General features: G+C 43.0%; 1 protein-coding gene across 9 annotated transcripts in view; it reads left to right on the forward strand.

Moving 5' to 3' along the window:
- OBSCN (obscurin, cytoskeletal calmodulin and titin-interacting RhoGEF) overlaps nucleotides 1–15,242 on the forward strand; it is a 236,520-nt gene that overhangs the window by 164,095 nt on the left and 57,183 nt on the right. For all 9 annotated transcript variants that reach the window (XR_014494163.1, XM_083376954.1, XM_083376957.1 and 6 more), the window contains 5 exons: nucleotides 2–115; nucleotides 1,897–2,064; nucleotides 3,041–3,143; nucleotides 4,366–4,495; nucleotides 5,524–5,629. Coding sequence is in view for 8 of the 9 variants with exons in the window: in XM_083376954.1 (XP_083233080.1) it covers nucleotides 2–115; nucleotides 1,897–2,064; nucleotides 3,041–3,143; nucleotides 4,366–4,495; nucleotides 5,524–5,629 (621 nt within the window). In the remaining variant the exon portion in view is untranslated. The remainder of the gene's footprint in view (nucleotide 1; nucleotides 116–1,896; nucleotides 2,065–3,040; nucleotides 3,144–4,365; nucleotides 4,496–5,523; nucleotides 5,630–15,242) is intronic.

The raw sequence follows: 15,242 nt of genomic DNA on the forward strand, positions 1-15,242 counted from the left end.
GATCCACCCGATTTTGAGGAGGAACTGGCGGACTGTACAGCAGAACTGGGTGAAACGGTCAAGCTCGCCTGCCGAGTCACAGGCACCCCTAAACCAGGTGTCACCTGGTATAAAGGTAATACCAGCCTAGTTTCCCCAAAATTAAGGTCAAAATGAAGTGGTAGATTTTGAACAGGGAGACTACTGATAGTCCTCAACTTATGACCACAACTGAGCCTCAAAATTTCACTTCTAAGCAAGACACAGGTTGAATTTTGCTCCATTTGATAACCCTTCCTTGCCACAAATGTTAAGTGAATCCCTGCAGTTGTTAGGTTAGTCACACGGTTGTGAAGTGAATCCAGCTTCCCCATTGACTTTGTTTATCAGAAGATCAAAAAAGAAGATCATGCGATCCCGGGACACTGAAATTGTCGTAAATATGAGTCAAGCATTTGAATTTTGATCAGGGGACCATGGGGGTGCTGCAATGGATGCAAGTGTGAAAAACAGTCATAGGTCCCTTTTTTCATCACTGCTGTACCTTTCAATGGTCACTAAATTATCTATCTATCTATCTATCTATCTATCTATCTATCTATCTATCTATCTATCTATCTATCTATCTATCTATCTATCAAACTATCTATTTATTTTAATTGATTTTATATACCGCCCTATTCCCGAAGGACTCAGGGCGGTTTACAGGGCGAGTTAAAACAATACAAATAAGTACACTTTAAAATAGAATTAAATAAGACTAGCCCACAATTAAACAAATTAAAATTAAATTAAAATTAATTAAAATTAAAATTAAAATTAAAATAATTAAAATAATTAAAATTAAAATTAAAATTAAATTAAAATTAAAATTAAATTAAAACCCCCTCAGTCCAGACCAGCAAGATCAAACAACCAAGTTTTAAGGTCCCGGCGAAACAAGCGAAGGTCTGGGGCAGTCCGAAGTTCTACCGGCAGTTCATTCCATAGGGCAGGCGCACCCACAGAGAATGCCCTCCCCCTTGGAACCATCCCTCGGCATTCCCTAACTGGCGGAACCCTAAGAAGGCCCTCCCTGTGGGAGCGCACAGGACGATGGGAGGCTGATGCTGGCAGCAGGTGCTCCCTGAGATAATCCGGACCATGCCATTTAGGGCTTTATAGGTCATCACCAGCACCTTGAATCTGTTGTAAATTGAAAACTACATGTATATTCCTCTTCTCCCTTGTCTTGTATTTGTTTCCCAGTAATAATACTGTACTGTATGCCAATGTTAACATGAACTTATCTTGTTGGTCACCTGTTAATTGAAGGATATTAAGGATATTAATTATACCATAAGAACGATTGAGAGAGAATAAAACATCAGAATGCCTGCCAAACAAAGATATTATATACAGATAGTCCTCAACTTCCAATTATACGTTTAGTGACCATTCCAAGTTACAACAGCACTGAAGAAGATGATTTATGCTGGTCCTCACACTTACGACCATCGAAACATCACATTGTAAAAATTTGGGCACTTGGCAACCAGCTTATATTTTTAATATTTGCAACATCCTGGGGTTACACGATCGCCATGTGCAACCTTCCCACCCAGATTCCAGTAAGCAAATTTAATGGAAGAAGCTGGCTTTGCTTAATGACCGTGTGATTCACTTAACGATGTCAGGGATTCGCTAAATACCCATGGCAAAAGAAATATGGAAATAAATTCATCAAAGTAATAAATATTCTAAAATCAATCTCAACTTACTTAACAACTGCCTTCCTTAACAAAGGGCATTCTGGTCGTAAATCGAGGACAACCTGTGTGTCAAAATAAACAAAGAGAAACCATTTTGCAATCATATTTAACTCTGAATCCAGCCCTGTGTTCATCAAAGGGTGTCTTTTTATCTCTTGCTTTACAGATGGGAAGCCAGTCGAAGTGGATCCTCACCACATCATCATCGAAGATCCCGACGGATCTTGTACATTGATCCTTGATAATTTGACCGGAGTGGATTCTGGGCAATATTTGTGCTATGCCTCTAGTCCAGCCGGCAGTGCCAGCACTCTTGGGAAAATTCTCGTCCAAGGTACCAGCACTACACAAACAGACACAAATACAGACAGGCAACCTTGGAGGTCCAGAGAGAAGTATGTAAGGTCTTTCATTGTTCCACACACTGGTCCTGCTCCCAAAATGCATCCAACCAGCTAGCAGGGCTGTTGGTGTGTGATGGAGAAACACAGAAAGCGGAGGCGGTCACATAACACTACAAAACGCACAGCATGAGAGTCCACACAAGTCAACTGTGCAGAGGAAGAAAAAGAAATTAAACCCACTTTAAGAATAGGGCCCGAGAAAAGAGACTTGTGTGCTCTCCAAGGTTTGGTGGAGGATATATTGATATAATGAGGGCCAGTTTGGTCTAGTGATGAAGGTACCAGGCCAGAAAACTGGGAGACTGTGAGTTCTAGTCCCATCTTAGGTAGGAAAGTTGGCTGGGTGTCTTTGGGCCAATCACCAGGAGAGTAGGAGTTTTAGTCCACCTTAGGCATGAAAGCCAGCTGGGTGACTTTGGACCACCCAGTGAGTTCTACTCCCAGGTTACGCACAAAAGGCAGCTGGGTGACTATCACGAGGAGACTGGGAGTTCTAGTCTTGCCTTAGGCATGAAAGCTGGCTGGGTGCCCAACCCACCTCACAGGGTTGTTGTAGAGAAAATAGGAGGAGGAAGGAGTGTTGGATATGTTCTCTGACTTGAATTATTTATAAAAATAATAAAGGCAGTATCTATCTATCTGTCTGTCTGTCTGTCTGTCTGTCTGTCTGTCTGTCTGTCTGTCTGTCTGTCTATCTATCTATCTATCTATCTATCTATCTATCTATCTATCTATCTATCTATCTATCTATCTATCTATCTATCTGAATGAATGAATGAATGAATGAATGAATGAATGTCTCTTTGGTGCATCATGCTTCCAGGTGCAATGTGGGTTTAGAAGAGGATTTGACTTACTCATCTCTCTTTTCACAAAGCTTACAACTTCCTCATGGTATATTTTCAGTGCCTCCCCGGTTTGTAAACAAGGTGAAACACGCCTACTACACCAAAGGCACAGACGCACAGTTTACTTGCACCATCGAAGGGGCACCCTGGCCCCAGATCAGGTAAGGGAATATTCAAGCCCATGCTCCACAACGTTTTTGAATCGGACTTTCTAGCGGGCGAAGGCTGTCTAGACTGCAGAGTCCTTGTCTTACAGCCACAATTGGTACCTGAATTTTCATGGCTAGGCCAGGCCGTTGTTATATGAGTTGTGCCTGATTTTACGGCCTTTTTGCCTGTGTTGTTAAGGGAATCGTGGCGTTTGCTAAATGAATCACGTGGTCTTTAAGCGAATCTGACTTCCTCCATTGACTTGCTTGTCAGAAGTCGGAAGGTCACAATTGGCGGTCATGTGATTCCCCAAGCACTGCAACCATGGCAATTGGCACGTTGGTTGCCAGACACCTGAATCTTGATCACGTGACCATGGGAACACTGCAAAGTTCATAAGGGTGAGGATCAGTTGCAAGTCGCTTTTTTCAGTGCCACTGTAACTTTGAAGGGCTGCTAAAGGAAAGGTTGTAAGTCGAGGACTACCTGCACTTTCTGAAAGCTCTTTCCAAGGGAGGAGGAGAACCAAGTAGAGATAATAATTGTTGTTGCTTCCAGTTTTATTTTTTCGTGTCTTACTGTGTCCTACTCTGTGAATAGGTAAGACATGAAAGAGTATATAAAAAAATATCTGTATTCTCTGTATTGGGACAATCCCTGGGTAATGGTGAGTTCTAGTCTGTCTTAGCGCAGGGGTCTTCAAACTTGGCCCTTTTATGACTGGTGGACTTCAACTCCCAGATTTCCTCAGCCAGGCAGGCAGGCTGAGGAATTCTGGAAGTCCACCAGTCATAAAAGGGCCAAGTTTGAAGACCCCTGTCTTAGGCATGAAAGTTAGTTGGGTGACTGCCCCTGCTCCCGTATATCAATACCCTCCCCTGTAAATCTGTTTTCCCTTCCCTTCCCTTCCCTCTCCTCCCCTCCATTATTCCTTTCTTCCCTCTACTCTTTCCTCCCTCCCTCCCTCCCCCTTCCTCCCTCCCCCCTCCCTTCCTCCCGCCCTGTCCCTCTCTTCCCTCCCTCTTTTCTCCCTCCCTCCCGCCTCCCCCTTCCTTCCTTCCTTCCTTCCTTCCTTCCTTCCTTCCTTCCTTCCTTCCTTCCTTCCTTCCTTCCTTCCTTCCTTCCTTCCTTCCTTCCTTCCTCCCTCCCACCCTTCCCCTCCCCTTTTCTCCTTTCTCCTCCCCTTTTCCCCTTTCCTCTCCCCTCCCCTCCCCTCCCCGCTCCTTATTCCAGATGGTATAAAGACGGGAACCTCCTCACCGACCCAAACAAACACCAGAGCTTCAGTGAGTCACGAAGTGGCGTCATTGTCCTGGTTATCAAAAACGCCTGCGAGGAGGATGAAGGTGTCTATGAGTGTGAGGTGAGTTTCTCTCTTTTTCCTTAGGTTGTTATGAGATAGGAACTTTTTCCATTAAACATCTGGGCTGAAGACCCGACTCGCATCTGCTGGGCAACTCCAGTTGTCCTGAGTTGTCTAAGTCCACCTTGCCACAAGCAAGCTAACAAAGAACAACAGCCTAATCAACGCTCATCGTTCCTGTCAATATTGATAGGGAAAGCCATAAAATGAGAGCGCGGCCTTCTGACACTGTTGATGTTACCTAGTTGGGTCACCCGCAAGATAAACCATCAAGCTCAATGGCTTTTTTTCAGTGCCATTGGAGCTTTGAATGGTTACTAAATGGACTGTTGTAAGTTGAGACCTATCTGTAATGGGTGCAAGCTAGTTAAAGTGAGATCCAGCCTAGAAATAAGGAGAAATTAACCAACTACAGTAAGAGAATGTCACCTGGTGGCCCCCAGTCCTCTGTGGGTGCGCCGGAATTGTGGAACCGTTTGCCGGTTGCGCTCCGGATGGCGCCCGACCTTCGCTCCTTCCGGCGTGATCTGAAGACTTATTTGTTCGAACAAGCCGGCCTGGCCTGATGGGGGATGGGTTTAGATTTTATTGTTGTTTTAAATGTATTTTAATCTATTGTTGTAACTTGGGCATCTTGTTTAATTCTCTTTTTAATTTTTGTATTTTGTATTTTTATATGTTTGCCCTGTTCACCGCCCTGAGTCCTTCGGGAGAAGGGCGGTATACAAATAAAATTATTTATTTATTATTTATTTATTTAACTAATGGAATAGCTTGCCTCTTGGAGCTGTGGTTGCTCCATTACTGGACATTTTCAAAAATAGACCAGACAATCATTTAACCAGGATGGGATAAGTTCTCCTGCCATGGGTAGCAGGCTGGACTAGAAGACCTCCAGAGTCCCTTCCAGCTTTATGATTCTATGTCCTACCCAAAGCGATTCCTTGTCTAGATTTGTGAATGATTCGGTTTTCTCCTTCATCTGAAATCCACACATGTTCTAACGAGTGTTGCCAACTTGCCTTCAGTTGATAAACAGGTTGGGGACTGCAAAGGGAGGTGCACACCTTTACTGCCAAACCACAACAGCCTTGGCTCCAGAGAAGAGACCCGAGCAAGCGATAACAATAGAAGGTAAGGCCTCTTGATGTGCTCTTTCATGATGTGGTTAATTAAGGATGACTAATTGTGAGTAATTAAGGACTGAAGGGACGCGGTGGCTCAGTGGGTTAGGACGCTGAACTTGTCGATCAGAAGGTCGGCAGTTTGGCGGGTCGAATCCCGAGTGCTGTGTAGCAGAGTGAGCGCCTGTTACTCGTCCCAGCTTCTGCCAGCCTAGCAGTTCGAAAGCACGTAAAAATGCAAGTAGACAAATAGGGACCACTCCGGTGGGAAGGTAACAGTGTTCCGTGCTAGTCATGCCGGCCACATGACCACGGGGACGTCCTCGGACAAGCGCTGGCTCTTCGGCTATGAAACGGAGATGAGCACCGGCCCCTAGAGTCGGAAACGACTAGCACGCATGTGCGGGGGAACCTTTACCTTTACTTTAAGGACTGAATGGGTGCATTGTCTTATCTCTCAGAAGATGTGGCTTTCCTATTTCTTGTTGGGACCTTGTTAGTAATTGTGTTTGCCTGGTCCGGTATTGTTGTTATTTTGTGGTGGAAGAGGTCCAGGTCTACAGCCTCCTGCTCAATCAGGGGGTTGGACTAGAAGACCTCTAAGGTCCCTTCCAACCCCGTTATTCTACGTTCTAGCCTCACTGGATCAGCTCAGGGTGGCGCCTCCACAGAAAAGTCACTAGTAAGACTACACAAGTGAAAGGAACACTATCAGTTGTTCAGTACCCACAACAGTGGTGTGAACCAGATGCAGAACATCTTGTAACCAATCAAAGTTTATTTTAGGATCCCAGAGATTTACTCTTCCAGTCTTCCATAAGTTGGCAATAACTAAGGTTCTTCTGTTCAGATCTTAAGTTGGATGAAATGGAATTTCTACATATATATTTGTTTATATCCCGCCCTTATTATTTTTTTTACAAATCACTCAAGGCAATGAACACGTCCAACATACTTTCCTCCTCCTATTTTGCCATCAATAACAATCCTGTGAGGTGGGTTGAGCTGGCCCAAATTACCTATCCCAGGGGTAGGGAACCTTGGCTCTTTTGATGACTCGTGGACTTCAACTCCCAGAATTCCTGAGCCAGCCACGCTGAGGGGAAAGGGAGAGTTTCCAAGCTGAGCCACACTGGCTCAGGAATTCTGGGAGTTGAAGTCCATGAGTCACCGCCCTGAGTCCTGTTCACCGCCCTGAGTCCTTCGGGAGAAGGGCGGTATAGAAATAGTATTAAATAAATTACCGTAAATATTAAATAAAAGAGCCAAGGTTGTCTACCCCTGACCTAGCTGGGCCAAGAAGAAGAGCCTTTGGTGTGGTGGCTCCCTCCCCACCCGTGGAACATTATCCATGTGAAGATAGATACCAATAAATACTAGATGATGACCTCAACCAGATCTCCTACTAAATTGAGACTATCTCAGTAACATTTTTTTTGAGATTGAGAAATGGAGGTTGTAAGGCGTACAACTGTCTAATAATGCTGTGAATAAAGTAGGTTCTTGAGTGTTCTGGGGTTTGGGGCAGGTTAGGATTTGCTACTGCAACAAATGTGGGATTGAATTATTTGTGAAGGGTAAAGTGTTCTTGATATTGTGAATCTGGGTGTTTGCAAAGGACACCTGAACTGTGATATCCTCACACATTTGACATGACTTAAGGATCTACAGCAGAGATTATGACACAGTGGCACCACAACGCAGCATGGCTTTGACATTTTAAGGGTTGTGTTGGCTGCCGTTAACGGATGGTTTACAGTTATCCTTGGCAAAGGGAAACCTGGTTTAAAAATCATTCCTTTCTTTTTATCTGACAGTTCGTAAGAGGTCTCAGATATTTATTTGCGTCTTGCTTTTTTTTTTTTTTTACAAATAACTCAAGGCAGAGAACATATCTGACACACTTTCCTTCTCCTATTTTCCCCATAACAGCCCTGTGAGGTAGGTTGGGCTGAGAAAGAGCCTTTCATACCTAACACATAACTAGAACTCACTGTCTCCTGATGAGTGGCCGAAAATCATCCAGCTGCTTTCTTTCTTACGGCAGGGGACTAGAACTTACTGTCTCCTGGTAATTGGCCCAAGGTCACCCAGCCGGGTTTAATGCCTAGGGCGGGACTAGAACTTACTGTCTCCTGGTAATTGGCCAAAGGTCACCCAGCTGGGTTTAATGCCTAGGATGGGACTAGAACTCATTGTCTCCTAATGTGATTGGCCCAAGGTCACCCAGCTGGGTTTAAAGAGTAGGGTGGGACTAGAACTCACTGTCTCCTGGTGATTGGTCCAAAGTCACCCAGACTTGAAATTCTCCCCCGCCATCTGCGATTGGATTCAAGACTTTCTTAGGGATCGGTTACAAACAGTGAAGGTTGGGTCTGTTCTGTACCAGCCTGCTACCGGCCTTGCAGAAAAGGCAGCCCCTTTATAAACGGCAAGAGGCTGGAATACGTCTGCCAAATTTATTACAAAAACAAACAAGACACGTACCAAGATACAGGAGCTTTGAAACACTATCTGAGCGGTTGCTTTCAGCAAACCAGCCCTCCCCAAACATTCCCTTTATAAAGAGTTCAGGGCGTGGCCTCTCTTTGCCTCCTTCCGAGAAGCCCCACAGCCTTCCTCTGTTTGCTCCTACTTGACTGCCTCCTGCGTCGGGCGTCCTTGAACAGGGCCAGCTGTGGGTCATCTTCATCCACACTGTCAGGCTCACACAGCTGGGTCTCCATGGTGACCAAGTGGGAGGGGCCTGCCTGAGGGCTATCATCAGCAAGATCTTCAACACCCCCCTCCTCCTCTGAGTCGTCGTCCGACCCAACTGCCGAACCCACAGGCTGACCCTGAATCACAACAGGGTCTGCTTTGGCCACCCCCCTGAAGCTTTGCACCGGCACGCCACAGGGCTGTGTGCTTAGCCCCTACCTGTACTCTTTATACACTTATGATTGTGTATCATCTGACCTATCCACTGCGATAATCAGGTTCGCAGATGATACAACTGTGGTGGGTCTTATTACAGGTGGGGATGAGACAGCATATAGGGCGGAGGTACAAAAACTATCCATATGGTGTAGTAACAACAACTTGCACCTAAACATCAGCAAGACGAAAGAGATGGTGTTAGAAAAAAGGAGGAACCTGCCCCACTTTACATCGGGGAGAACTGTGTAGAGAGAGTTTCCTCCTTTAAATTTCTGGGAGTCTACCTCTGTGAAGATCTGACCTGGAAAGTTAACACAACTCAGGTGGCTAGAAAGGCCCAACAGAGGCTTCACTTTCTCAGGGTCTTGTGGAAGAACAGGGTAGAACAACAGCTAATGACCCTCTTTTACCGGTCTACCATAGAGAGCGTCCTCTCGTATGGTATTGTGGTTTGGTATGCTGGTCTGACAGCCGCGGATAGGAAAGTATTACAGAGGGTAGTGAGCACAGCACAAGGCATTGTGGGCTGTTCCCTGACACCACTGGATGACATCGCCAGGGCTCGTTGCCTTGGAAGAGTGAGGAAGATTCGCAGGGATGACTCACACCCTGGACGGTATCTCTTTACTCTCCTACCATTGGGTAGGAGATACAGGAGTATAGCCAGCCGTACCAACAGGCTGAAAAATAGCTTTTATCCGTGGGCTGTTAGGCTTTTAAATGGGACATAATCTTATGCAGAATTGACTTGGGAGGCAGGTGTGTGGTGTAGTTGGTTCACATAGTGTGGTGGGATGGAGGGTTTGTTGTCACTGTGTGTTGGGGGGAGAGAGCACAGGGGGAGGCTCAGCTAATCTCAATGTACACATGTTGTACTTTGACAATAAAGTTTTATTTATTTATTTATTTAGCTGCCTTTCATGCCAAAGGCTAGGCTAGAATTCCCAGAACTCCATGTGGCTGTCATGGTTAATGTGGAACTAGAAAACGTCTCCTGGTGATTGATCCAAAATCACTCAGCTGGCTTTCATGCCTAAGGCAGAACTAGAACTCACAATCTCCTGTTTTCTAGCCTGATGTCTTAACCACTGGACCAACCTGACTATTTCAGATAAAAAAATTCCTGGGGTCATTGTATTCAGGAATTTAACCTTTTTAACTGATTCTGTTTCTGTAGTTTATGCTTGCACTGGACAACCGTTCATCTGAAGTGTTATAGGGCTTCCCAGTTGAGCAGGGGTTTGGCCTAGCGGACGTCTAAGGCCCCTTCCAACTCTGTTATTCTGTTACTTTGGGTGGGAAGACTGACTTTTTCACTTGTGGTGACTAAACTGGAAATTTAAATTTTATTTCTATATTATATTTCTATATTATAGAAATTATAATTTGTATTAGACTACTGCAACGCTCTCTACATGGGGCTGCCCTTGAGGACCACTCGGAGGCTTCAGCTGGTGCAGAATGCAGCCGCACGAGTCGTGATTGGAGTCTCCTGATACTCCCGTGTAACGCCTCTTCTCCGCGAGCTGCATTGGCTTCCAGTTGCCCTCCGGGTGAGATTCAAGGTACATGGCATGGGTCCAGATTATCTTAGGGAGCACCTGCTGCCAGCATCAACTTCCCATCGTCCTGTGCGCTCCCATAGAGAGGCCCTCCTTAGGGTGCCACCGGTTAGGGAGTGCTGGTGGGTGATCCCCAGAGGGAGGGCATTCTCTGTGGGCACACCTGCCCTTTGGAATGATTTACCTGTGGAACTCCGGATTGCCCCCGATCTGCGTACATTTCGCCGGGACCTGAAAACCTGGCTTTTCGATTTATCAGGCCTGGACTGAAGGGGTTTTAGCTTTTTAAATATTGTTTTAATTGTTGGGCTTAATTAATTTAATTTATTTTAATTTATATTATCTTTTATATTGTATTTTATGCTGCCCTGTAAACCGCCCTGAGTCCTTTGGGAATAGGGCAGTATAGAAATCTAATTAAATAAATAATTTAATTTTAATTTAAAATACGGTTCGTAGTAAATTTCCTATCTATGTTTTAGAAAGACGTCCGTGTTCCTCTGTTAATACCCTGTGATGGAATTAATTTGAATTTTTTTTTTTTGTCAAGTAAGAAATCAATAAATATTGGTGTAATTTGGATACCTGTACCATGCAAATGGTACTTGGCTTCTGAATGGGAAATGGACAGGAAAGATAATAAAGCTGGTTTGGATACCATCTTCTCTGCCTGTTGAAGAATCAAATTTTGTTTTACTTCGTCTCATCGGCCTATATTATTTGAATTTTGCTAACCTACCATATTAATTGCTAAAAACTGGTGCAATCAAACTCCACAGCTTTTAACTTGCTTTGCAACACTCAGCGCTGTTAAAATATCAGAAGCCTCATATCTTTTTTTGAAAGGGGTTCTAAAAATTCTAAAAAATGGCCAGCGCTATGCTAATTTTCTCTTCTTATTATAAATCGGACTGAGTAAATTCCAAGATTCTTTGCTACTATGCCATATAATACTTTTATTTCTTTTAGAAAGCAAAGGAGGTTAAAAATTGTAGTGTGATAAAGTGAATTTTATTCTTCCTGGGACAGGTGGAAAGCAGTTTTATTAAAATAAGACTTACAAACTATTTTAATGCACTTAAGAAATCATATAGCAGGAATGCAAATGTTCCGATTTCTTGCAGTTCTGGAGCTGATTTGTTAAATGAAAAAGTTTGCTGAAGTTTGTTTATTTGTGTCAGAAGCCTCACAATTAAAATAAGGCCTACTATATGACATAAAATTTAAAATACAAAATACAAGATTAAAATACAATTGTCTTCAACTTATAGCCACAATTGAGCCCATCATTTCTGTTGCTAAGTGAGACATTTGTTAAGTGAGTTTTGCCCCATTTTACGATCTTGCTGGTCACAGTTGTTAAGTGAATCACTGCAAATATTAAGTTAATAACACAGTTGTTAAGTGAATCTGGCTTCCCTATTGACTTTGGTTGTGAGAAGGTCGCAAAAGGGGATCACGTGACCCCAGGATACTGTGACCGTCGTAAATATGAAACAGTTCCCCAGGGTCTGAATTTTGATCACGTGACCACGGGGCTGTAAGTGTGAAAATCGATCATAAGTCACTTTTTTCAGTGTCATCGTGACTGAATGGTCACTCAATAAACTGTTCTAAGTTGAGGACTACAAGTATGTACAAATTAAATTGATCTTGCCCAGAAAATTTAGGAAGTTGAAGCTTATTTATAAATCTAATGGTTATACAATATTTGATTCCTTTCAAACATTGTATTTTTCCAATATGTTAACTTTGCTCACATATCTCTGATTTGGCAGATTGCCCCCATCTCATATAGTTAGCCCTCAACGTACAACCATTCATTTAGTGACTGTTCAAAGTTACAATGGCACTGAAGAAAGTGACTTACAACCGGTCCTCACTCTTACGACCGTCACAGCATCCTCAGAGTCATGAGATCAGAATTTGGGCACTTGGCAACTGACTCCTATTTATGACGGTTGCACAGTGTCCCAGGTTCATGTGATCACCATTTGCAACCTTCTGACAAGCAAATTCAAGGGGGAAGCCAGATTTGCTTAACAACCACGTGATTCACTTAACAACCATGGAGATTCACTTCACAACTGCAGCAAAAATAAAGATCATAAAATTTGGTGCGATTCACATAACAACTTATTTAGCAAAGAACGTTCCGTTCTCAATTGTGGTCGTAGGTCGAGGACTATCTGTATTTAAGAATGCGTGGAATATTATGTTTGAAATAGGTAATATTTTTTAAAAATAATAATCATGTCCTATTCAGCACACTAATCCATTACATCCTGGTGTTTGGCTTTGCTTCTGTCTCAGAGACGTGGACTTTCAGGCACAATAAAACAATAAGATAGTGCGCCATTTCAACATTACAAAAATTGGGAACATTTTATTCAACCTTTTTTGCTTTCGTCTAAAATGATGTCAGGGCTGTTGAGATTTTGTTACAGGTTTAACGGTGCTTTGTAAACCCAGCATCTTCAGAAGGGGTTAAAAAAAAAAGTCAAGTTGGTATCCCTGATAGAGCAATCAAAGCATTTTTATTTATTTTGCATTTATTGTGACACACAATAACACGGATCAGGGTTTCAGTGAGGTATTCATGACTAATAAACTGATTTTTTCCCCTGCAGAGATATCCCAGTTTTTAAATGCCTTTCTAGACAAAACAGGAGAATTTGAACGTATTCTATCGAACACGATTTAAACGGAGAAATTATTTGCATACAGGTAGTCCTCGACTTACAAGGGTTCATTTAGTGACTGTTCCAACTTACGCCAGCACTGGAAAAAAAGCGATGTATGACAGTATTTCACTTTACGACTGTTGCAGCATCCCCCTGGTCAAGGGATCCAAATTCAGGCCTTTGGCAACCGGGTCACATTTATGACAGTTGCAGCGTCCCTGTGGGGTCCCTTTTGCGACCGTTCGACAAGCAAAGTCAGTGGGGATGCCAGAGTCACTTAACAACCAGGTTACTAACTTAATAAGCTACAGTGATTCACTTAACAAGGGTGGCAAGAAAGGTCGTAAAATGGGGCAAAAGTCTCACTTAGGAACAGAAACGTTGGGACCAATTTTGGTTGTAAGTTGAGGACTACTTGTAATTCACATTTTGAAAGGCATTATAGCGTGCTCTCTTCTTTCTTTCTTTTTGGAAAAAAAATATTCTAGCAGCAGCTAGAATTGCTGGCTTGGCTGTACTGCAAAAGGCGAAAGAGACCATTATAAAACAACTGTCACATTAATATACTAATGGCATGTTTAGAGGACACCCAACGCAACGCCTTTTCTCACAGTGGCAATTGTCTGGATGGGAACGCTTTCAAAGCAGATGAAAATCTAACGTGGAAAGCAATCGGGATACAACCACAGGTAGTCCTCGACTTACAACCATCTGTTTCGTGACCGTTTGAAGTGAACAAAAGTGGCTGGCAACCGGTCCTGGCGTTTACAAGCCATCGCTTGTGGTCACATGATCCAAATTCAGATGCTTGGAACTGGCGTGTATTTCTGAAGTTTTGCAGCATCACCCGATACCCACCGGCAACCTTAAGACAAGCAAAGTCAATGGGAAAAGCCGGATTTGCTTAACGGCCGTGCAGTTCACTTAACAACTGCGGTGATTTGCTTAGCAACCATGTCAAAAAAATGTTGTAAAATCAGGCTTAACAACCACCTGGTTCAGCAAACGAAATTCAGGTCCCAGTTGTGGGCCGTAAGTCAGAGACTACCTGTATGCCAAATCAACAATTGTGATATAGGTGCCCTGACATTCTGAGCTGTATTAGCCAAACAGCCTTGTATTGTGTTCCACAAATCACTTAAGATGCTGATTATTTGTCGTTTTCTTGCTCTTCTTTCTTTCTTTCTTTCTTTCTTTCTTTCTTTCTTTCTTTCTTTCTTTCTTTCTTCCTTCCTTCCTTCCTTCCTTCCTTCCTTCCTTCCTTCCTTCCTTCCTTCCTTCCTTCCTTCCTTCCTTCCTTCCTTTCTTTCTTTCTTTCTTTCTTTCTTTCTTTCTTTCTTTCTTTCTTTCTTTCTTTCTTTCTTTCTTTCCCCACTCTGTGATTCCTTAACAAGTAGACTAGCACAACAACAAAGAAATCTACAAATTTGGGGTGAGGACAAGGTTTCCAATTTGAACCGTTTCAACTGCAACACAATTACAGGTAGTCCTCAACTTGTGACCATTTGTTTAGTGACTGTTCAAGTTACTACAGTACTGACTGTTTTTCACACGACCATTACAGCATCCACGCAGTCACGTGATCAAAATTCAGACCTTTAGCAGCTGGCATGGATTTATGACAGATGCAGTATCCCGCAATCATGCGATCCCTTTTGCGACCTTATGATGAGCAAAATGGGGGAGCCAGATTCACTTAACAACTGTGCTACTAACTGAGCAACTGCAATGGTTAACTTAACAACTGTGGCAAAAATGTTCGTAAAATGGAACAAAACTTCTTGCCTTAACAACTTAATACTTAACATCTGTCTTACTTAGCAACATAAATTTTGGGCTCAATTGTGGTCGTAAATCAAGGACTCCCTGTATTATTACTGTAAAACATTTATTTCATACTTAAAATAAGCCATTTCCATCATTTTTGGAGAATTCGGAACTGCAGAGTGATGGGAAATCCCTTCAGATGCCAAATCTCTGTGTTCCACTCCAGCTAGAAGTAGTCCTCGACTTACGACTGTTCGTTTAGTGATTGTTCAAAGTTATAATGTCTTGAAAAAAGTGACTTATAATCACTCCAAAGATCGTCACAGCATCCTAATTTGTATGATCACAACTGGGACACTTGGCAACTGATTCATATTTATGATGGTCGCAGTGTCCCGGGGTCACATGATCACCATTTGCTGGCTTCTGAAAGCAAAGTCAATGTGGGAAGCCAGATTCACTTAACAACCATGTCATTTGTTTAACAAACATGGCAAATCGTTTACCAAACACAGCAAAAAGGTCATTAAATTGGATAGAACTCACTTAACAACCACCTCACATAGTGACAGACATTCCCGTCCCAATTGCAGTCACAAGTTGAGGACTATCTCTCTTTATAACCCAAAAATGTTTTATTTTCAATCCAACCCAGTTACATTTAACCCTTGTTAAGAATTTAAGATTGGAA

The sequence above is a fragment of the Vipera ursinii genome (genome assembly GCF_947247035.1).
Source record: "Vipera ursinii genome assembly, chromosome: Z".
Lineage (NCBI taxonomy): Eukaryota > Metazoa > Chordata > Lepidosauria > Squamata > Viperidae > Vipera > Vipera ursinii.